The sequence below is a fragment of the Apteryx rowi genome, unplaced genomic scaffold (genome assembly GCF_003343035.1).
Source record: "Apteryx rowi isolate R43461 unplaced genomic scaffold, aptRow1 scaffold_105, whole genome shotgun sequence".
Classification (NCBI taxonomy): Eukaryota; Metazoa; Chordata; class Aves; order Apterygiformes; family Apterygidae; genus Apteryx; species Apteryx rowi.
Window position 1 is genome coordinate 897,789 of NW_020447253.1, and position 23,630 is coordinate 921,418.

The 23,630-nt window shown below is 36.3% G+C and overlaps 1 protein-coding gene across 2 annotated transcripts in view; it reads left to right on the plus strand.

Moving 5' to 3' along the window:
- The first annotated feature begins 740 nt into the window (after positions 1-740).
- The window catches only part of USP7 (ubiquitin specific peptidase 7), a 45,906-nt gene continuing 23,016 nt past the window's right edge, over positions 741-23,630 (plus strand). Inside the window, exons 1-12 of one of the 2 annotated variants that reach the window (XM_026068518.1) lie at positions 741-845; positions 6,932-7,130; positions 8,643-8,781; positions 9,529-9,617; positions 10,321-10,429; positions 15,782-15,912; positions 18,863-18,917; positions 19,508-19,588; positions 19,671-19,761; positions 20,601-20,683; positions 21,485-21,594; positions 22,449-22,605. In XM_026068518.1, coding sequence (XP_025924303.1) covers positions 803-845; positions 6,932-7,130; positions 8,643-8,781; positions 9,529-9,617; positions 10,321-10,429; positions 15,782-15,912; positions 18,863-18,917; positions 19,508-19,588; positions 19,671-19,761; positions 20,601-20,683; positions 21,485-21,594; positions 22,449-22,605 — 1,287 coding nt within the window. In that variant the 5' untranslated portion in view covers positions 741-802. The remainder of the gene's footprint in view (positions 846-6,931; positions 7,131-8,642; positions 8,782-9,528; positions 9,618-10,320; positions 10,430-15,781; positions 15,913-18,862; positions 18,918-19,507; positions 19,589-19,670; positions 19,762-20,600; positions 20,684-21,484; positions 21,595-22,448; positions 22,606-23,630) is intronic. The other variant, XM_026068528.1, reaches the window with a different exon arrangement.

Consider the following 23,630-nt stretch of genomic DNA (forward strand, 5'->3'; position numbering starts at 1 on the left):
GGACAGTTTATTCAAATATATATCCAGAAGTAAAAACTTCATCTCCTCCGTAATCCTGCTGAAATGATCCATCGCTGACTGATGGACAACAGATGGAAGGAGGTGTCTTTCAGTTGTTACATTAATCCAGAAAATGCTTGTTTAATCAAATGCATCTTTAAAATGGTCTTTTTAGTTCATGGGTTTATTTTGTGCCTCTCTCTTTTGGCTGTATTTGCATATATTTTAAACAGTCATCTTAGTAAAACTTAGCAGCAGGAATGAATAGAAGTAGGAAAATATTTCCTCTAAAAATGTTCCTGAAAGGGCAGTTAGAGGATTTTCTTTTCTGAATTTTCCCTAGGAAGATTTAAAAACTTACCTTTGCATTTGATGCAATGCTTAGTTTTCCTTTAAAAAGCAGTAACACTCAAAAAGTCTTAAACTGTTAACTTACAAATAAGTTATTAGAAACTGGTATCTATATAAAACTGTGAAATGTCTGAAGAATGGTCATTTAAAAGTCATTTTTATTTAATGAGACTCAGTTATTAGATATTGCATATAGAGCCATCTATTTGAGGAACTTTACAATTAGATATATACCAGTACAATTGTTGGGCTTTGTGCTAGGATAATTTCAGTAGATTCTGTTTTTCAGGAATAAGTCTTTAAAAATTTCAGTGTGTCTTAAGGATTACCTGAAGGAAGAAATGTTAATACAGCTGACTAATTCTCATGTTTTTTTTTCCCTGTGTTAGCTGGAGATACAGATGATCCTCCAAGAATTACTCAAAATCCTGTCATTAATGGGAATGTAGCAATGGCTGATGGACATAACAACACTGAAGAAGACATGGAAGATGGTGAGTAAATATTTGATGAAAATGTATGAATGGCTTTCTGGCTTCTTTATTTTTATGGATTTGAGGACAAAATGGTCAATGTCTTATCTGGGTCCCCTGAACAGCAGTTCAGTAAGGAATCAACCCCCCTATATTTGTGACTGCTAGATTTCCATATAGGAATCCTGTTAACATAGCTCTGCAATAGGATCAGGCATCTCAGGGTTTGGGATTTTTTCCTTTTACTTTCTCTGGATACTCATTTAAAAATTGCTGAAAGTGATATTGTCCATTGTTATATTTTGTAATATACCCCTTTAAACGTAGTGCATCTTGTGTTTTGCCGAAAAGTAATCTTTGTATGCTATTACCTCAGGAATTTAGGGTCCTTATTTGTCCTACTATGTTGTCAGCTAGCAGCTGTGATTTTAGAAAGTTTTATCTTTATGTGATAAATCAGTGTTAACTATTCTGCTGAGGATTTTTTTTCTCCCAACTCTGAAGCCCTTTCACCTGAGAATACAAGAGAAAAAGTGGATATTGATGTCATGGTAATAAAAAGGGACAATGATGATGATTTTGAAATATTTTTCTATTGATTTATTAAATAAAATTGGGGTGCCCAGTTTTTTCCATTACAGAGAATCAAATAATTTTTAAGTAGCTGTGCCTGGGCTTATTTAAGGAAAGATAATGAAGTTGTAATTCATTTAAGTCTGTATCATATTTAGTAAAGAAAATGTCAATTTTTTTTTTTAATGGAAAGTATATGAGGGAAGGAAAAAAAATTTTTTTTTCTAAGAACTAAATAAAGTTGAATTGGGAGAAGGGAGACAAGCTATAAGTGGGATTTGTTCCCCTGTGATTCTTCATCTCATGCTGTCTGGAGAGGGTAGAAAGTCTTAGGTTCAGGGTTGGGCTCAAATTTATGTAATTTGTCAGAAATGTTCAGTAATTTTGGTTTGAGAAAAGTAGGGGTTTGAGGTTAAAGGTCACAGAAGTGCTTTCTTTGATGTATTCAGGAGTCTTGCTATTAGTCAGAATACTGATACAAAATGGGAATGTTCCAGTAAGAGAATATGGCTTAAATACAGGTCAAAAACAGCTCATGGTTGAATTGCCTCTATAGCATTGGCAAAGATAAAGAAAACTTCCTAAGATCAGATTCTCAATAAAATAGATAAAAATGAGGTCTGCTTAGCTTATGATTTTTTTTGATGTTGATCTTGTTCAGGGGGCTTTGATTTTTTTGCTTAAAGGAATTGCTTTGATGGGTTAAATTTCTTTGTTGGACCATGGTATTTGGAGTGTGGCAATAGGAGATCACATGGATTGACGCAGACTGGCAGACAGCTTTGTTGAACTCCTGTTCTCTAACAGTATTCATAGATAGAGAACCTGATGGTATTGTCTGTCAAAGGAAAATTAATAACATTATTGGTCATTTATTACAAAAGTATGTCCAGAAGTTAGACTATATATACTTGTATAAATTAAGCAAAAGAGAGTTAAGCTGCAGAAGCAGCTGATGAAGTCCAGGCTTTATCAAGGATGGCAAGCAATCTGATGAACCTTTTACTTCCTCTTCATTCAGAATAACTTTGACTTTTTAATCAAAAAGCTACTATAAAACAGTTCTGGTTATTTACCAAATATTTGAATCATCTCAGCATGATATCAAAGTGCTGCTGTAGGGAAAAGGAGTCCCTGAAGGTATTCAGCAAAAGGTTTGTGAAAGCTTTTCTTGTCTGTGGTGGTGCTAGTATCTTGGGAGACTTTCAGTATGGTCAGGAGCTTTGGTCTGCTCTGCTGTGGGACAGCTTTAGTTCAGGACTAAAATGTAATTATTAAGCAACACTAATAGTTCCTCATTATCATGTTTGAATAAGGAGTGTCTGGCTACATCTTGGTGTTATGATACTTTTATATTGACACAGGTAGTCTATACTTGTGTTATTGAGCAATGTTATAATTGCAAAAACATTCCTTAAGACTTGCCTCACATAAGTGGATGATGCTCTTCCAAGCCTGGTGAATAAGATCAGTTGCTTGATGTTGCATTATTTGCACATCAGTGCAATAGCGCTCTTGCTGTTCTCTTGATATTCTGGTTTGCAGCATGGTGTACATCTGTAAAGGAGAGCTCAAAGAATAACAAGATAAGAAAAAAAAAGTGGAGAGTCATTGGCCTCTGATAAAAAATACTCTGTCTTCGATTGCTCTTACTCACAGCAAGTGGGACCAATCTGAGTTGAAGAAGAATGCATGAAGAGAATTTAGATACCTCTTCAGTGAAAATCTTAACATAATGACTTCAATGGTTTTTGCAAAAGAGGTGAAAAGTAGGGTAAAAGGCTGGTGCCTACAGCTGGATTATAGAAGCACAGCTTTCTGGTGAACTTCTGAGTTCACTTCAAGAAACTTTTGAAGTGGTTTTGTTCTTCTCCCTGTGTAGCACAACAAAAATGACTGATAAGATGGGGAAAAAGAAGCGCAGCTTTCATCTGCATTGCGAAGCAACTATCCATAGACATTGTGATTTACACTAACAGAGGAAGCAGTGGGCCACCAGCTAGACTTTCAGACAAGGGTATATTTTCACAAGCAGTTTGACTCTATCGCATTGCTGCTCTGTGGTGGCTTAGTGATTAAAAGGAGCTGGCTGAAGGAATGCACTGTGCTTTTATGGAAAAGGACTCAGCCAAGTTTTGTGAGATGGAATAACAGGTTCACTATAGTCTATACTAAATGAGGTTATGAAAAAAAATAAGTGCATCAGTATTCCAAATAGCAGATAGAATAAATTCCCTCAGAATTTAAAGTTCAAACAAAAGGTCCCTAACTAAACATAAACTCACAGTTTTTTTGTCATTACCTATCTGAAGCCTCATTTCAGCTAATTACAGAGGCTAGGAGGATTTCAGAAGCATCAGTTTTAGCCATATGCTAGTATTGCATGCTGTACTTGAATCGCCATTAAAACATTCAGAGAATTTTCAGTCAGTTTCTCCAGTAATAATTCATGTTCAGAATATTTTAAACAACCTCAGTGTACTTCAAAGGTAGCAACATTTACTAAAAGAATAAAGAAATTTGCTTTTCTCAAAGGTGTAAAAAAACTTAAATGTATGCTTCAGTTGTAAAATGGATCACTTCCTACATTTGGATCTCAGGTTTGAAGGATCTTTGTCATATCAAGATGCTAAGTATGACGTTCACCTCATCACTGAAAGAATCTTTTCCTCATAGCAAGTATGATCTGTTGCATGTGATTTCACCAAGCTTTGTCAGCTGGGTCTGTTCTTTTAGCTATGTGTTTAGGATCATATGTCATATTTGTAGTTCAAGGGTTTATAAAAGCCTTACTTTCCAGTCCTTGTTGAATTATTCCACTGCCATTGCAGCCTTTTATTAGAAGATGATGGATGTTTGTGATGGTGAAGAAAGTTTTTGTTTGCACGCTCAGGTCATTCATCAGACTTACTTATTAAAATTTTACTTCTTTAATGTAATTCTTGTTTTGATGGATTACGCTTGCTAAAAATATGAGCTTTTTGGAAAGAAAGGAGGAAGGAAGGTGGTTATTCCTGGAGGTGGTGTTTGTATTTTTAAAGAAACTCCTGTTTCAGGGTTGACCTTTGTTATGAGGTTGAATTATTTGAGTAGTTTCTGGTGATCGTTCCAGTGCTCTACTGAAAAGAGTACAGTTCCCTCGTGAGTTCTGAGGGCAGCTTTCCTGAAGAGAAAGCGAGAAAGTACCGTCAAACTTTTTCTGAAGCATCTGCAGGTCTGCGTGGGCTGCCTTTTTTAGCCAATAAAGTAGCAGCACTTCTATATCTTTGTACTGAAGTGCTCTGAAACCTGAATCAAAGGAGGTAGAAAGCACAGTTTTTCAGAAGCTTAGATTAAACCCAGAAGTACTGATCTTGATTGTGGATAGGGAGGTATTCTTGAGCCATTTTAAAATCCATTTGATGGAAGACTGATTTTTAAATTAATTCTATTAAGTGTTTTTCTTTGATTCTGTCTGCAGAGAAGTTTGAAAGTACAGAACTCCTTTGGCTGCAGAGTATCTGACTTTTCTGGTTATAGAATAACAGCTGCCTATATTCCATCAACAGATAACAAATATATAAAATGTCAAGGAAAAAGTTCTTAAGTGGGTGATAGACTACTGGTTAGCTACATTTACATGTAGGAAAACAATAACAGAAATGGAATAATCCTTTGAACTTTGCTGCTGCTTGAGAAGCTGATGGCACAATTTAAGAATATTATGAGGATCATTTCAGGTATAGAGGAGAGAGAAGGCAAGTTGGTTGGCTGGTTTCTGTTGTATAGTACTGCTTTTAGGAGATAATTAGGAAAGCTCAGGGCTGTCAGGCTATACACAAAATCAGCCATGTTGTGCAGCTCAAAATCAGAAGTAAGACAACGGCTTGAAAAGAAAACTAGTTAGCAAGGGTGAAGAGTGAAGTCTGTGGAAGCTCCTGCACACTGTGAACAAAACTTTTCACTTTTCTGTGTGAAGTATTTAATCCTTACGCTGTTGGGTATTTTTTATCAAAAGAGTTTGGTTTGTTAAGTCATCAGATAGCAACCAGGACTTGCCTGGTCTTTAAAGAATCATTCTACACTGTCTTTGGTGTCATGAAAAGCACTCTGAATTAAAGAAGGCTTTGCATGTACAGCAAGAATACATTTATTATATACTATATACTGTATCACATAATGTCATGATCAAATTTTTGGCTCAGTGTCACTGTATCTCAATGCATTTGAGTTTGGATGTCACTGTACTTATGGCATATATATATATTCCATAAGTTTCTCTGCTTCAGTTCTGCATCACCTGTGAGTGTTGTGAGAATAGCAGTATGACCATGGGGCTGTGTGCCACCCTACATGCTGCTCTAACTTAGTTACATCCAGCAGCAAATCTTTCAGTGTTATGCGGGTGAGAAATTTGAACCACAAAAAAGGAAGGGAGTGTCTTGTACGTACTCTGTACTTCTTTTGCCCCGTAAAATTGTTCAGATAAGTTATAAGTTGCTTTCTTCCCATGTGCAGTGTGAGGCATTTCACAATAAAAAGAACCTTCCTGAGGCTCTCATAGTCTCCAGCATCCTATTATAGCCTTATACAACAGAAGCAGAAAAGATTTTGGTATATGAAGAGCTGTGGATGTGGGAAGAAGACAAAATTAACTCTATAGTGTCTGTGTGTGTCTGTGTGTGTGTGTATATATAGATATACACACACACACACACACACACACATACACATATATACACATATATATACATATATATATATGTATATACACACACACACACACATAAAGGCAATATAAGCTGTTTCTGACTTAGCTTTGTATTTAGACCAGTAAAAATTTCCAAATTTTTCACGTACTACAAAGAATACAGGACTGAACTCTTGAATAATCAGTTAACTGATACGTGATTAAGGGGCAGAAAAAACCCCCAAACCTTCAGGTTGGTCTGTTTTGGACTGTGATAATGTGATCACTTACTACAAAAGATACTGTTGCAAGCAGCAAAATATATGGTGACTTAGTATCAGTGGATGAGGTTAACAGATTATGAAATCCTCTGCCTGTCTTGGTTCATGCAAACAGCAAATTAAAACTGATTTGAGAAGACAGTGCACAATAAGAAGAGTTAGTGGACGTGATTTATGTTATAAAGCATTTGATATTTCTGTCTTACTGTTCCTGCTGCTTTAGAAGAAACTCGAGTGATAATGAATTTTAGTAATAAAAAATTATTTAAGAAATTGCAGTACAAAAGGAATGTGTGTTGCCTTTCAGTACTCTGTTTTCCTGGATAGTGTTGGAGTGTGTTTTTCTAAATGAAAATTTGGACTTCAGTTGCTAAGGAGTTAAGCACCTGTCAAAACACTTTTTTGGTTGCTTCAGATATTGTCCTACTACATAAAACTAGTTTTTGCAGCCCATGTTGCATGGTTTTGAAAATTGCATTTTGGAGTAAAGAACATCCTTTTTTTTTTTTCCCTCTCTTTTTCTTTTTTTTTTTTTTTCCTTTTTYTTCCCAAATACTCTTTGCATGTATGTGTGTGTTTTACAGACACAAGTTGGCGGTCAGAAGCAACGTTTCAGTTTACAGTTGAACGCTTCAACAGGTTGAGCGAGTCAGTCCTCAGCCCTCCCTGCTTTGTACGGAATTTACCATGGAAGATCATGGTTATGCCACGACTTTACCCAGACAGACCACACCAAAAAAGCGTAGGATTCTTCCTGCAATGCAATGCTGAATCTGATTCCACGTAAGACCCTCTTAATACACAGGTCTCCGTTTGATACTAGTTAACCAATACTGCAAGAAAGACGAATATCTAACAAAATTTATTTTTCCTAACTTTCTTTAAGAAGGGAAAATTCTCACAAGGTTTTGAGTCCCCTTTCCTCACACCCTTCAAAATCTGAAAACATAAGAGTAATCTTCTCTTTAGGCTGGGTGACTAGAAGTTTGTGGTAGAATTTGAGTATATTTTTGAGCATGTTTTTAAAGTATTTTGAGTGTATTTTCTTTGACTGCTGGGGTGAAGTCTTTGACTGACAGTTTTCTTGGCATGGTAAAAACTCTGGGCTTATTTCATGTTGAAGTGCTGCTGGAGGGCCAATAACTCACCTGAGCCATGAATCCTGTCCTGTAAAGGGCATGAGCAGGTAGTTGCTAGCAACAGAGGTAGAGAAGCAGAAGAGGCAGAGGTGGTTGTCGTCTTAAATGGAATTTATCGCTCATCAGCCAAGATACAGTGAATGAACATGTGTGTGTTCTTAGATTCCTGCATGCAAAATAAAATTAGCTATCTTTGACCGCTTTTGTAAATGATACAGCATGCTAACAAGATAAATACAAATTTCTGGGGAATTATTGGAGATTATCCAATAGGATGCAGATGTCTCCCAGGTATCCTTTCCAGTAAGGTGACTTTATTGTTGCATGAAATCTCTTGAAACTTGCAGTTCCCTCTGAATAGTACTGAAAATGTTGACAGTTGCTCTTCCCCATCCTTTTTGTAACCTAAAAGGTGAGCTCTCAGGAGCTGCAAAAGGCAAAGGAGAAAGTCTTAAGTCTTAATCAGTCACATGTGTGTGAATCACATCTCCTGTAGTCACAGGAAAGAGATAATGTGAGCCTTCAAAGTATCAAACAGGAGGTTACTAGTGGAGCTAAGTAGTAATGCTGTTGTATGAGATGGTGACAAGACCTTGTTTGAATTGATATTCAGTCTGATCGTCTTGTGCAAGTGGGATGAATTTGAACAGGAATGATCATAACGAAGTGCTACTGATAAAATTAGAGGGTTGGAGAGTTTATACTGTGGAAGGAAGGTAGAAGAACCTCCTCCTTTGTTTAGCCAAAGGCTGAGTTAACACTATCTGGAGACACCAAGAACGCGGCTTTCAGTTGGCCCACTGAATTGCCCATCTGCGCTGAAGTGGGTAGAATTAGTAGCTCATCTTAGAGTGGTTAACTTCTTAAACCTCTAACTCTGTTGCTTGTGATTGCCTGACAATACTTTCATAGCAACTCTGGTGCCCTAAGAGAATCTCTGTTCCAACCTCACGTTCATGATGTCGCTTCAGAAAGCCCCAGGGATTCATGCCCTCAACAATAATTATGCAAACATTAATATCAAATAAGATTAAAAAAAAAAAAAGAAAATACCAACCTATATGTGAAAATAATGTTCAAAAAACCCTAACAAAAATCTAATGACTATAAAAAGCTAATTTTGAATGAGTTTCAAATGTTATTTTTGTATTTATAGGTCATGGTCTTGTCATGCACAAGCAGTTCTCAAGATAATAAACTACAAGGATGATGAAAAATCATTCAGTCGTCGTATTAGTCATTTGTTCTTTCATAAGGAAAATGACTGGGGCTTTTCCAACTTTATGGCCTGGAGTGTAAGTATTTGGATATATATGTTAGTTCTTTACTGGATAGGAGTAGTTTTGAACTTGTACTTTTGAATACTGAAACACCTGTAGAATAATAATTATTTTTTTAAGATGGTATTTTTATTTCTTTTTTGTGTCATTGCTGAAGATTCTCTTTCAAATTCTTATGAATTCCTGCACTTAATTATTGTAGATTGCTTTTACTTATGTTGTGAATATTCCCTCGTTGTTATTTTCTGCATATCTGAATGTTTTATTTTTGTTTTCGCTGTGTTATAGTCATTCTGAAGTAACCTAGATTTTCCTGCCTTTCCAGGAGTTCTTTGTTTATGTGTGCAGATACTTTAATGCATTAATAATGCTAAGGCTCATTTTAAATTGAGACAGTTTTTTAAGCATTTTTGATGGTTGGTCCCATAGTCTTTCATCTGTCTGGAACAGTGTCCTTCAAGTAGAAATAGAACTTTTGATTACTGACTCTATTATCCATAGAAAATCAAAATAGTATTGCAAAGCCTTAAAAGCCAGGAACAAGTTTCCTAGATTGAGACATTAAAAAGAATTAAGTGCATGAAGCTGGAAAACAGATTAGTTGATGCCCTTCCGCTCTTTTCTTTAGTTCATTGAAAAGAACTCTATTGATAGCTCAGGCTTGGAAATTAAGTGCCGTCTAGTTGGATACTTCACTACAATCATGTTGTAAGATCCAGAAGTTTTGCAGTTTTCATTTCCTGTGTGACTCCTGTTTTACAGGAAGTTACTGATCCTGAAAAAGGTTTTATAGAAGAGGACAAAGTTACTTTTGAAGTCTATGTTCAAGCAGATGCTCCACACGGAGTGGCGTAAGTATCATTGCTTAAAGATAGAAATTATAACTCTAATGTTTTAGCATCACTTGAACTTGTTTGAGTATTTTGCGTTATTAATAATTATAGATGTCTTGGACATAGTCACTTTGTCGCCTTTAATTGATGAATTCTCACGAGGCAGTATTTTTCATTAGTTGCGTAGGGATTTTTGTCAAGGTTAAATTTCCATTTACGTTTCTCAATATAATGTTGTGGAACTCTTTAATCCTGTATAAATTGATTTGTGGTTTAATAACTCTGCAAATCTAGTCTCACCATTTCTGATCTTGGAGCTGATAGCATTTCAGACAGGCTCTGCTATCTAGTTTGCTTTAGCTTACTGTTGTTTTAAAACTGCTTCATCTGAGTTGTTCTACTTCATGCCACTTAAATTGGCCGCACTGAAATACAGACTTGCTCTTAAAAGTTTAGCTCTGGGTTCTGGTACATTTTAATAATAAATACTTTTTCTGCCATATGAGTCTTTAAAACTAAGAATTTTTCAATTCTTTGTTTGTAGAAGTATTTAATTCCAAACAACATTGTTACTGGCCTGCAGTAGTGGAGAGTAATCTGTTATATGAACTTTAAGTAATAATGAAGAGTAGATTATTTCTAACAGCAATGCTACCTTGGAACAAATACTCTGTATTATACTTGATACAGATCTAACTTGTTTTTAACCACTATTTTCTAGGTGGGATTCAAAGAAGCACACAGGATATGTTGGGTTAAAGAACCAGGGAGCAACTTGTTACATGAACAGTTTGTTACAGACTTTATTTTTCACAAATCAACTACGAAAGGTAATTAATATATGAAAGAAAATATCCAAAGTACTATATTAGATGCAGAGCTGTCTTTCTTTTGCTTCCTTCCTTGTCATAAAAAAAAGTTGTGACTTACATGATGCACATCTTACAGGAGGCCAAGTAGAGGAAGCGTCCTTTTATAGTTTGTTAAATGTAGCCTTTTATTTCTTGTGAAAGTAGGCAAAATACCTGGTGAAGACCTAACTTAAGGCATGGGAGTTTTTTTAGACCATCTTGTTAATTTTGCTATGAATTGCAGGAAAAAAAATGCTGTTTCTACTTCTTGCAGATGAGAGAGAGAAGTAATTTTCCTTTCTTGAAATAGTTAAAATAGAAAAGTCAAATGTAACTTCTCAGCCTATAAACAACATAAAAAGTATGACCTGTGTAGTTAATTTATTTTATCTTTTAATATCTATTACACAGTTGAATTCTGTGTTATTACAGCTAGCATCTTTGTGATGGAGAACATTGTAATTTCAGTGGTTTAAACAATTTATATTTGCTTCATTTGCATGTTTTATATTTACTACAAATGTTATTTCTTTGCTAGAAGGAATTAAACTTATATTATGGGTTTAATAGATATTTCACTGAAAATCAGAACGGAATGTAGTAGGTAATATGTAATTTAAAAGTAGTGCAGTAGTCTTGATGGGGTTAAAAAAAAGAATCTTGAAAGCAATGAGATTGGAAATGGCTAGCTGGAAGAAGGGATATACATGAAAAAAACATAGCTTACAGTCATTTAGTTTACAGGAGTCTCCTACTGATCCTAATTCATGTTTAACTCTGTCATTACTGATTATTACCCTTCAATAATCCAAAAAAGTGTCTACTTCAGCCTCGGATATTTTGAAGATTCCGTCGTCATTCTTCAATTTGTTCAGTTTTCTCTAGTTTTTATAGTTCACTATTTTTACCTAAATATTTCATGTTTGCAATCTTGCCACTAGCACCTACTGTATATTTCTTAATGAAAATGAACTCTTCTGACCTCTGCCTTCTCTTATGTATGAGTAAGCTGTTACATTTCCTTTAAGCTTTCTTTTCTCCAAAATGAACAGGCTGAAATTTTTTACTAATATACCTATTTTCCACTGTCTTATCATTATTATTTTTAGTACTGTGGCCTGCAAGTGTCCCAGTGGGATTTTTGTTTTTCTCTTTTTGCAATGTGCTGCTTACACTGAAGTGTTGCAAAAAATAGCACATTGAACTTCCATAGACCTATAATTGAGATCTTACCAGTGCCATGCACAAGAAATAACTACCTGCCTTGTTTTACATATCGCGCCCTTTTTTTTTTTTTTTTTTTTTTTGCAAGAGGTAAAACTTACTCATTCAGTTTAACATTCATCATAATGCCTGTTCTTTTTGCTCAGCACTCATAATGTTGTACATTTTATGGTTTTGGACAACTTTGTATCATTCTTGAAAGAAAAATGTGTTTTTATAATAGTTACATCTAATCCAATCAAGTAGCTCTTTTCAAGAATGCCTTGTAGTCAGTAAATTGTTATGTACCATGAAGTAATACTGTTCTATGAAGAAGAAATTCTTTTTGTAGTATAGGTTTGTTTAAGCTAAACCCATCTTTTCAGGCATCCCCCCCCCACCCCCCGCACCTCCCCTCCAATCCCCAAATAAATATCAGTTTGTAGGGCTGTTCATAATTTGGGTAGTGACTCTGATAAAGCTTAATTTACTGACTGTTAATTGCAGCTCCCTTTATGAAAAGGATACTGGTCATCAATTGAAATGCCTAATTCTCTGCTTATTCTTAAGGTTTTTAAAGCTGCTATAAACAGAACAGACTATAGGTTTTTTTAGACAGTTTTCATACTTGTTTGCCATTACCACAGATCAGAAAGAATCAGTAGTAATCTGGTCTGAAACATTCTACATTTGTACATTTTTGTTTCACTTAGAGCAAATATGTTCCTCATAAAATTGAGTTAAATAGAATGTATGGTATCCTCAGTTTGAATATCACCAATGTCATTATTTCTGTTAGTTCACCTTACTTGAAGAAATAATTCGTTTTACTGCTGCTGTTCAGAACTTTGTTGGCAGAGAAGCTGCTGTCAGGAATAGAGCTGGGAAAGCGATGAACAGTAGCCGACACAAGCATATACCAATGGAAAGTCAGACTCACTAATGAAGCATGGATGAGGATTAACGGAGAGAGGTCTCCTTTGCTCTGTTCCCAAACAAGAGTTGGGAGATTGTTGGGCTTTTAAAACGAGACATCTCTATTAGCAGCTAGATGGTTTCAATAGCAGGGAATAAAACAAAGAGGAACTTTCTCTTCCAGCAGTGAGTACTGTTACGTGTCTGTTCGATACTGGTAAATGCGTGCTTAAATGTAGTCCACTGAGGCCAGGGGCAGTGACAGCCTCCCAGGCAAGGTCCAGGTTATCTTGGGCCACGTTACTTGTTGCTTGTTATGGCCACGTTGCTCAGGTCTGTGCTGAGAGCCTCCCACCACGTGGCATTTAGGGCTTCATCCAGCCAGTTTTAAAATTCTGTGCCGGTTCCCTTGAACAATTCCCTGCGATTCTTCAACAAGTTGCAGATTGTTTGTATAAATATGTATAAATATTGGTCCCATACACTTCCTTGTGATCTGGCTCTCTCTCCTTACTCTCTGTAATATGTTTTACTTTACCTTGGAATTTCATATACAAATTTTTCTTCCCTTCTTTAAGTAACTGTTTTTACTTTAAGCAGTGTTTTTAACCTTATCTGTAGCATTCTTTTACCATGTAAATCTCTAGTTTTTTTCTCGTTTCTTTGTCTGTTGCTTTTAGCCATTGCCTATACATGTCCTTGTCATTCTTTTTGTATTCATTTCCTGAGGGAACTTCTCAGGTGTTAAATTAGAGATTCTGCTTTTTTCAAATGGATCAAAATGCCTGACTTCTTGATCTTGAGGTCAAATTTGGGAGGACAAGGAGGAAAAATGGGTTGGTAAAGGATCATATTTGAAAGGTTGTTCTAAGCTGGGGAAATGCTTGAGCTTTGAGTTGTGCTTATATACACAAACAGAAGGAAGAAACAAAGGTTCTATGTTAAATGTTAGCTTGTAATAACACGTTTAGGACATCAGAAGACACAAACTGGTGTTTGCATTCAATGGCAGCTAGAATGTAGTCATTTCAAATAAATTTAAATTACTCTTTTAACATTATTTGGAAGATATATGAATGGACCTAATTGTCCAAATGGTACATGAGGAAACAAAATAAGAACTAAATGCAAAGAATCTGATTTTGTTTAATTATCAAGATACCTGAACTCCCATTTACTGAGTTTGGAAGGAGATAGCTATAGTGACAACCTCTACATTGAGTTTTAGCTTGTTGTAGTGTCGTCTTGGTTTGTCATGAAGAATTTCTAGCATCTAGATATTTATTATTTAAAAGTCTCTACAAAATATACTTTATGCAAATGTGCCAGCACTGGTTATATAGGAATTTTTATTAGCTTATTGGAATTGTTTTGGAATTGTATGTTCTGATAGTAGGAAAAAAGCTTTCACAGGCAGGGTGGCCAAACTTTGGAATGGGTTGCCTGGGGAGACTGGGGGGTCTCTGGTCTTGGAGGTGTTCAGAGCTCAACTGGATGTGGCCCTGAGTGGCCCGACCCCGCTCTGAGCAGCACCAGGAGACCTCCAGCGGTCTCTTCCATGCTAAGTGGCTATAAATGCTAAATCCTTGAAGCAGTGCTTAGCTCATTGAAAAGTGGCTGATGCAACTGCATGAGACTCTGTTAGTCTGTGGTCTCGAATGGTCTAGGCCAGAACAGATCCAGCCTGTTTCACAGAGGTAGTTAGCCTAACGAATCGGCCAAAATAATAAGGATTAAGGGTTATTGGGATTCAGTGGTTAAGTTTATCTTCGGCAACAAGTTTTGAAGATACTTTTTTTCCCCCCAATTTGTGAAATTTGAAAGAGCAGTTTAAGCAAATTTTGAAGTCTGAAGAAGCAGATTAAAGGCAGATCTGTTTGTCGCTGTTAGGCATGGGCTGTTTCTTAAAATTATCCTACCCAGGAAGGGTTCTGCTGGCTGCTCTTTATCCAGAGGATAATGATGAATTTCAGCTAATTTCTATTCAGTTTCTTTTATCTGCTCATGTTTTCCCTTTTATATGTGTAAATATTAACATTAAAGATGCAGCTAACAACTAAGTAGAAACATTAAAATTTGGAGGCTACTTGTGTTCAGTCATGATTCTGCTTTACAGCATCTCTGTTTACTGTTCCATTTTGGAAACTAAGCATAATTAAAAGGAGATGAAATGATGTGAACTATCACATCGCATTACTGTTGTGTAACTAACCATTTTTTCTGTCTCAATAAGGGTTTTCTTTTCCTTTGGGAAACTGTTCAATAATTCAGTAAAAAGTTCCCAGAATTTCAGATTGTTGTATTTCATCCTAGTACTGTAGTATTTCTGCTGAATATTTTCTTATCCTTTAAGTGTTTATATTTCCATACATTTGAAAACTCATTTTGTGGATGGTCAGGTTTTTACAATCTTCCAAAGTGGCCTGTCAGCTTCTTGAGAGCTTTTCTTCCCCCCCCCCCCTTTTATTTGAAATCACCTTATTTTATATTTGCTCAGCCTCGTCTGTATCTCGTATCTGTCTCACCTGGTCCCGTGACCTCTGTCCTGAGCATTCGCAAAGCAACGAATGCGTGTCCCCCTCAACCACGGCAGTTCAGCTGCGGCTTGGAAACGGCTGGTAGGTTAGATGTGCTGGCCACCACCGAGATCTGGGCTCGCGCGGGCACTGAGGGAGCTTCTCTCACAAAACTCGGCTCTTTGCTGTTTCCATTCATTCGTGGCCCTTCATGCTGTCACATTTTTCTTCTTTTCTTCAGCGTCGCTGTCAATATACATGTAGCGCCAAGCTGAAGCAAAAAAAATGAAGTTCTTTTCCAAAGTCCGTGCTATTGTTCAGTGTATCAGGTCCTGCTATGAAGATTGCATAGACATACCAGGCGTGATAAGTTGTCTAATGGTGTCAAATTCTTTGGTGTATTTTCTTTTCTAGGTTGGAATAAGGAAACTATTTAGATACAATTACCATGAATGGAAGCAGTTGTTCAGGTTTTCTAACCACTCTGCTCTGAGAAGAGGGAGTCCAGATAATTTTTTTTTTACACTGCAGTAGGAGTTTTGGGGGTTTTTTGTTTGTTTGTTTCTTTTGGACTCTTTTGGGAGTCATGGTTATATGGAGTTATATGAAGCAAGTCACTGAAGAGGAAAGAATGTGTTAAAAAATACAAGCAATAAACTTTTCCTTAGGTACTAATTGAACTAAATGCTTTTTTCAGGCTGTGTACATGATGCCCACAGAAGGAGATGATTCATCCAAAAGTGTTCCTCTAGCATTGCAACGAGTGTTTTATGAGCTGCAACATAGTGACAAACCAGTTGGAACTAAAAAGTTAACAAAATCTTTTGGGTAAGTTTCAGAAATCTGGAATATGTATTGGGCTATTACAGGCTTCATAAACTTTTCTTTAAAAAGGTTTTATTTAAATTAGACTGTTTTTAGAGGGGTGCAGAGACCTGTTAATATCGCATTATTGTTAATTGCTATTTTTTCTTAGTTTATGTGGCTAAGTTTTTATTTATAGTCAGTACTAAAGTCAGCTTATCCAAAAGTCGGATTTAAAAAAATATATTTTTTTTGTACACAGTTATCAAACACATCAGTTAATAGCTGGATTAGAATTTACTTGTTAACTGGATATTGAGTGATGCACTTGAATAAATAAAATCCAGAACAAAATACATACTTGAAACATTCAAGTGCATGTATTATTAGTGTCTTTTTTGTTTCTGTATTAACTCTAGAGAAATAACAGTAATGTGTATTTCTCTATTGTTAGTTCTACACTGATGGCTGTTGCAACAGTTTCTTATGACATAGTCAAAAATATGTGCGTTTTTGATGTCTACCATTTAGACGCATTTATTGCTGTATTCTGTTTAGTGATTTAAAGCTTAACAGGTCTATCTGTTGCATGAAGTAAAGGTGTCCTAGTACACACAAAAAATTAATTCTTTGTGTTTACCTCATTCGAGCACTCTCTTCTCTTCCATAAAACTTTGATAAAAAGGCTTGCCTTTTTTATTTTTCACCAGTATCCAGCTCATTCCCTGGTATCTTCTTCAATCTAGTACTTGTGGTTGTGAGGTAGCGTTGAAAGGTATAACTTTAAATTTGGAATATTGAGACATAAAAGTATACAACATAACAGCATTAAGGTGTTTTTTTTTAAATTAGCACAGTGCACAAGTTAGGATAGAAGATTAAGATTAGCATAAGCTTTATGATTTCTCTTTGCACGTTGTGTAATGTGGAGTGTTTTTTTTATCAAAAATGGTTCTAAAAGATTGTAGTTCATATTATGTACATTACTTTGTATTTGTAGACTAGCTTTTTGTAATGATATTTTCAAGATTTTTTTTCTTTTTTGAAAACAGGTTTGAATATTTGTATGACCTTTTTCACAGTTGGGCTAGTGTTTGGTGCATCTGTTGCATTTCCGAGGTCTCTTATCCCACATCTTCTGCTAACGCTCGTTTTAAGTGCTCTGTCCTGATAAGATTATTTGTAACTTTACATCTATCTTGCTTTTCTTTTTCACCTTTGGAGGAAACTTTAAAATGAAATGGATATCCTCAGGGCTGTGCCTTTATCTGGTGTCTCTGGTGGTATCCTCTCTTTCTGGCACACTGTGTATATAGTTTATCAGCACTCCTGCTGTCCTGTTAGACTAAAAAGATTTCCTAATATAAATATTTTGTCTTGAGTTAGTATCGTGTGTCATTGTGAGTAGCATGATGAGATCTTTCCTGAGGGTGTTGCAGGATGCTTAGTTTTATATCTAAGAGCAAGGTTTTAAAAATGTGTTCGTATCTGCCTTTTTTGTTGGGAAGGTATTTTTGAATATGGTTGAGGAGTTGGTCTTTTTCCTCCATTAATCAGAGAGGAGTTTCTGACCTTGAGAGACTCGGCTCTATGCAGTGGGTCTAGCGTAACGTTTTGTTGAATATCGCGTTTCCCTCGAATCTGGCTTTGGCATCTTTTGGCAGAAAATGCCTTCGTTGTCCGGAGGAGCCCTTTGTTATCACTGGTATTGGCTTGTAATCTTTTTCTTTCATTTGGTCATTTAAGATGGCTAGTGTTTAATGCCTCGGGAGTCAGGAGATTATTTGCCATTCTTAGTTTTTGAGCAGATTACTTCTCTGATCTGGTTTAAGTGTGGACCCTCCCACCGTTGTTTTGGCACAGCTTTGGGAGTAGCGTGCTGCAGCCTGTCAGTGACCGAATCACTGAGCAGAGGGCGTGGGGGGAAGGTTAATCCGTATTGTTCCTCATCGGCTCTGAACGGTGGCGTTGAGTACCTGGGTTGGACCTTTGGGTCACCCTGAGGTTAGGTGCCTACAGTAAACATAGCTGATTTTATTTAATGGGAGTGATGACAGTTACAAACAGAGCTGTCAGAGACGTGATCTAAGGAATGCTTTTTAAATTTTAAATTGAAGAGTTTATAGAAGGGTAGTATTTCACATTGAAAATCTAAACAGTTGCATTATACTTCCTCTGTTTTACTTAAGGCAGTGGTGCTGAATATCCCTGTTGCAGGGTGCTGCCTTGACTGTTACAGGCTTTTAGAGACTCTCTTGCACTGACCCCTCCATTCACATGATTGTGTTTGCACGTGCACAGTACAGGTGATGTACGTATGTTCGGGGGGCTGGATGCCTCCCTGCGTCCTTGGAGGTGCTGTATGTGTGGAGATGAAGTGTTTAGAGGAGCACAAAGGGGCCACTATTTCCTATAAGTCCGTTTACTTCCTTCCCTGTGCACAAATAATCCCTGACCACTGCTTGACTGCACCTGAAGAGTCCTCAGAAAAGATGCAGCTGGAAGCATGTTGCAGAAACTTTCCTGATAATGTGGAATTGCTCCCAGGGCTTTCCGTAAGAGTTTTTTCATGTGAACCAAGACTAGGTTGGGGAGTAGAAGAACTGTTCTACTAGGCACAGTGTGACGCTGCCCCCGGCTGCAATCCCAGGACCTGTCCCAGACCCCCAGAAGGAGAAGGCAGGTGGGCGCAGACTGGCTGCCAAAACATTTCACAGCTCGCAACCCAGTCTTCCTCTTTGGCTTAGGTACTTCCAGCAGAAATGTATCTAGAAGCTGGTGGTAGGCCAAGTCAATGCTACAGAAGTTAAAAAAACAAGCAAACAAAAAAACCAGTGCATTAGGCAGCGCTAAGTCTCAGAGTCTTTGTGTCTTACTGTGTATTAAATTCTTCTGAAAGATACCATGAAAATGTCTTTTATGCTGTAAATCTGCTTTATAATATAGTAATTTTGTATTAATTTGCCTTACAAAGGTGGGAAACTTTAGACAGCTTCATGCAACACGATGTCCAGGAATTATGTCGAGTGGTACGTTTTTGACATTTCTTACTGATGCTAGCAAATACATACATGTACGTTGCATAATGTTGTCTCTTAATACTGTATATATTATGCAATTTAGTACACTCCTAGTAATAATGGCACTGACTACTTTAAATCAGGCCTCTAAGGCTTAGAGTTTTTGTGTGCACATGTGCTCTTTCTCTATCTCTTTTTTTTTCCTTCTTTTTTAGAAAGGGTTGATTGTAGCCCTTTTGGGATGAAGAACTGGAGGGCTAATTTATAGAGGATAGGGAAGGGTGAAAAGAGAGAGAATGTATGCTGGTGGTCCTTAAGAGCCATAGAGGGAAATGCTATTTTGAAGGTGTGAATACCTCATTACACTTGTGAGGTTTTCCAAAGTCAAAGGGAAGGGGCTGGCATAGTCCTCAGAACAGTTTTTAGAGGGAAAAGGAGGATTTAAAGGACTAGAAGGGAGATCCCTCTAGGAATTGACTAAAATTTCATTTTCATGTGAGTAGCTCAGAGTTTAATCAGTGAAGTAGAATTAACGGTGTGATGAATAATTTCAAGAAATATGCAAGTTTGTCCTGTTTAAAAACTAATCTTTTTTTCAGCTGCTTGATAATGTGGAAAATAAAATGAAAGGCACGTGTGTAGAAGGCACTATTCCTAAATTGTTCAGAGGGAAGATGGTGGTATGTATTTAAACTGCTAGTAATTTTGAATAAATGTTGTTGTTTGTATATGTTGAAATCCCTTTTTTATTTTTGTTTACAGTCTTACATCCAATGCAAACATGTAGACTATCGATCTGAACGAATAGAAGATTATTATGACATCCAGCTAAGTATAAAGGGAAAGAAAAACAGTAAGTAATACATTTTGATATGCACAAATTGAATACCTCAGCGTGTTGGGCTTTTCTTTTTTTATCAGATGTGTAGTGCCTTTGGATTTCAAATGGGTTTGTGGGTGCTCAGCACCCAGAAAGATCCTTACTTTTATTTCAGAAGAAGAAGCCTTTAGTTTTGACACCTCATTGAAAGTATTTTCTGCAGCAAATATTTCTGCTTGCATTACCTTTTTTTCCCTTTTCCATTCCTGTTTCCCTTCCTTGCCCCTTCCCCCAAATTCCCTTACTGAGAACTTTTCATAAAACTCTGAATTCTAGGGGTTTTCCTGGTGTCATGAAAGTGCATACTATGTTCAGTTATGTTGTCACAGTAGATTGTAACTTGTATATGAAAGTAAACTTGTAGGAAATAGATTCTAAATTAGGCTGACCATAGTAATAAGCAAATAAAGAGTTAGCTAATCATAGCAGCATAGTGGTGGTTCTTTATCATCACTTTAGGAGGTACTTGGCATACAAGACGTGAAAAAGGACATTTAAGACTCCAGCAAACAAAATTATGTAGCTTGATATCTAGCAATTGAGCACTGAGAATAGGAAATTTGACAGACAACTGTAACTGATTTTGAAATCTGTTAATATTATTGTATGCCCCCTCTAATTTTGATATGTTTCTTGATGTTCTTAAGCAATGTACAGCTTTATTTTTCTCTTTATAAAGGCAGAAATATTCAAATATGAGCTCTGAAGTCTTAATATGTTATTTGCTGAATGTATTGGTAAGCCTCCATGCTAGAGTAAACTTCTGTTTTTCTTCCTCCTTTCCTATTATTTCCAAATCTTTTTTCACATAGTATTCGAGTCCTTCATTGACTATGTTGCAGTGGAGCAGTTGGATGGTGATAACAAATATGATGCAGGAGAACATGGCTTGCAGGTATTTTTCTTTTTTTAATTTCATTTTAATTTTCTTTCTATGTCTTTGATAAAATAACTTCACAAAGCCATGACAGCCAAAAATGTTGTAAAATCCATTCTGGGTTTTGTCAACTGATTTTAGTGACTTTATTTATTTATTTATTTTTCTTTAGGCAAGCTTTTATATAGCTCCTCCCTAATTCCTGTTAGGCTTCTTAAAATGGAACTTGAACTTTAAAACAGTTTAATCAACAGTGAATTTTGCTTTTACACTTATAAATGTTTTAGTGACCAGAATGATTTTATGGTTAACTTTTTCTACAGATTTATGTGACTGAGAATCTGTTCAAATGCTTCTTTTAAAATTACCCTATTTTTGTGTACGTCTAATAAAAGCTACAGCAGTATAGTTTTGAAAGTTACTTTGGAGAGGTCATAGTTGGTCATCAGAAGTTCCGAATGGACCCATGGAGTTTAGCTGCTCTTAGGAGGGTGCAGCATGATAGCCAAATATTTGTTGGCAGAATACAGTGAGCACGCAGTCCTTAATTGATCAGAAATGAGAGCCTTAGCCTCTGCATTCTCTTGGCGTACGTTTAAATGAACTGACTCCTCCTAAATGTTATTGGAGTAGTTTATAGGAAGGTTGGTGCTGCATCAAGATAGTTAACCTCCAGCCCCATTTTGAACTCTTCTTTGGTGCATGTTGTGGTGTCAAGACTATAAAATACAAGTCTATGGGAGATGGGTCCACAGCAAAGTATTTTGAGTTGCTAAAAATGTTGTGATATCAACCTTCTATTTCCTTTCCAATGTCCAGGAGGCAGAGAAAGGTGTGAAGTTCCTAACATTGCCGCCAGTATTACACCTACAACTCATGAGATTTATGTATGATCCTCAAACTGACCAAAATATCAAGATAAATGATAGGTAAGTTTTTTCATTACAGAATTTGGACTTGTTGATATGTTTTATAAAATCATCAAAATCCTGGTTTTGAATCAGCTCCAACAGGAAGGTACAAAGGCATATGTTAGAGGTCCCTAAATGATGCGCTGATTGAATGTTAAGGTGCTGAATGACAAATTGACTACCTTAGTAGTCATTTATGGCTGTTATTTGGGATATGAAGTAAATAAATGTGCGTTGTTTTTTTTAATGTGGTATGTGGAACATTCTTTGTGCCGTCTGTGGAAAGTTGATATGTTCCCATAGGCTGCTCCAAGAGTAAGTAGGATGAATAAGTAGTCCTTTGCTTTGCCTCCATACATTTCCATGCCCACTCACTATCTCTAGAGATTGATCGTTACCCAAGGAGATGAGCTTTTGTTTGGAAACTAAATCCTTATTTCACCAATAAAAAGAAAGTGAGACTTCAGCACTTGGAAGATGTTTCAAACTAATATTCCAGTCAGTGGTAGCTGTGCTAGAAGAGCTGTACTTGTATGCTAGCGAATAATGGTTTTTGAGCTAGATTCTCTTTCCCCTTGACACAGTGAATCCAAAGTAGCTTTATTTTGGTTAAAGTACTCTTGCATTTTCATTGTTTTTACTGAGGGCATAATTTTTCTCATGTGCCTATGAAGATCATCTTTTTCCATGTTAAGATAGTATGAAATCTGCCACTGTGTGCAGTATATCCCAGATAGAAATGGCATTATAATTGTAGCTTGTTCAGTTCTTCCAGCTTGCTTTGAAGGTAAGTATTGATGTCCTTCAGCATAATAATAGGATGTGTCTGTCTCAACTACAAATCAAACTGTCTTAATTCTTTTCCAAACTAGGTTTGAATTTCCTGAACAGTTGCCACTAGATGAATTTTTGCAAAAAACAGATCCTAAAGATCCTGCTAATTACATTCTTCACGCGGTTCTAGTACACAGTGGAGATAACCATGGTGGACATTATGTTGTTTACTTAAATCCAAAGGGGGATGGCAAAGTGAGTATTGAAAACCAACTGAACGTATTTGTGTTTTGCGAATATATCCTTGTAATTTTCATAATGGTCACATCTTTGGAATTTTTGTTTCCTAACAGAAGAGAGAGCATTCTGGGATGCTCACTTCATGGAGGAATCAAATCCATGTTTGATGCAGTTCTTAGCTTGACAATTTTTTTTCTTATAGCACCTATTCTAATACATTTGGGACACTTACTTAGTATTTTAAAAAAGAAGCCAAACCAGCAGCCCTCATTTCTGGTTTTTGCTCTTCAGGGAGGAGCTGGCAGTTGGAGGCATTAGTCACATGCCTTCTTAAGAGGAGCAGATTCATATTTACTGTTGGCTTTTGGCTGAAGACGTTAACTAAGGGAATCCTTCAGTCACGTGTGCTTATACGTATTGGAATTGTACAGCAGGCAAATTCTATCCAGTATTTCTTTAGGATGTTTTTACACTGAAGCAAACATGAATATTTCTAATATTTCGGTGACTGAGCAGTTCACTTTTCTTGCATCCCACTGTTGCAGCTTTAGATGACTTGAGTGGATTGGATGTTTGTAAGTCAGGTGCTTCTTCTCTCGAGTTTCCTATTTTTGCGTGTATGTGACTGTTAGTAGTAAAATTGGTAGTCAGATTTTTCTATTAATTTGTTGCTATCCCTCTTTCATTCTTAATTCCATAGCAGATACTTTACTAATAAAGTTGCAGTTTGGAATGGTTTTATTTCAAATTTGCTGTAAAATACTTTAAATTTACAAATATTAATTGGATATCTTGTGCACCATTGCTTGTATTTTATTTTACAGTAGATGAGGTCGATTATTTGAACTTCATACAGAAATGCAGTATATTTGAATAATAATCTTAAGATAAATTATTTCAATAATTACTTGGCTAAAGTCTTCTGATATTCTGTGCAAAATGTTCAGATATTTTAGTAAGGGCTTGGTGATTTATTGCCTTCCTTATGATGCTGAGTTGAAGTTAGCAGGTTGCAGAAATTGTACTGAACTTTTTTTTTT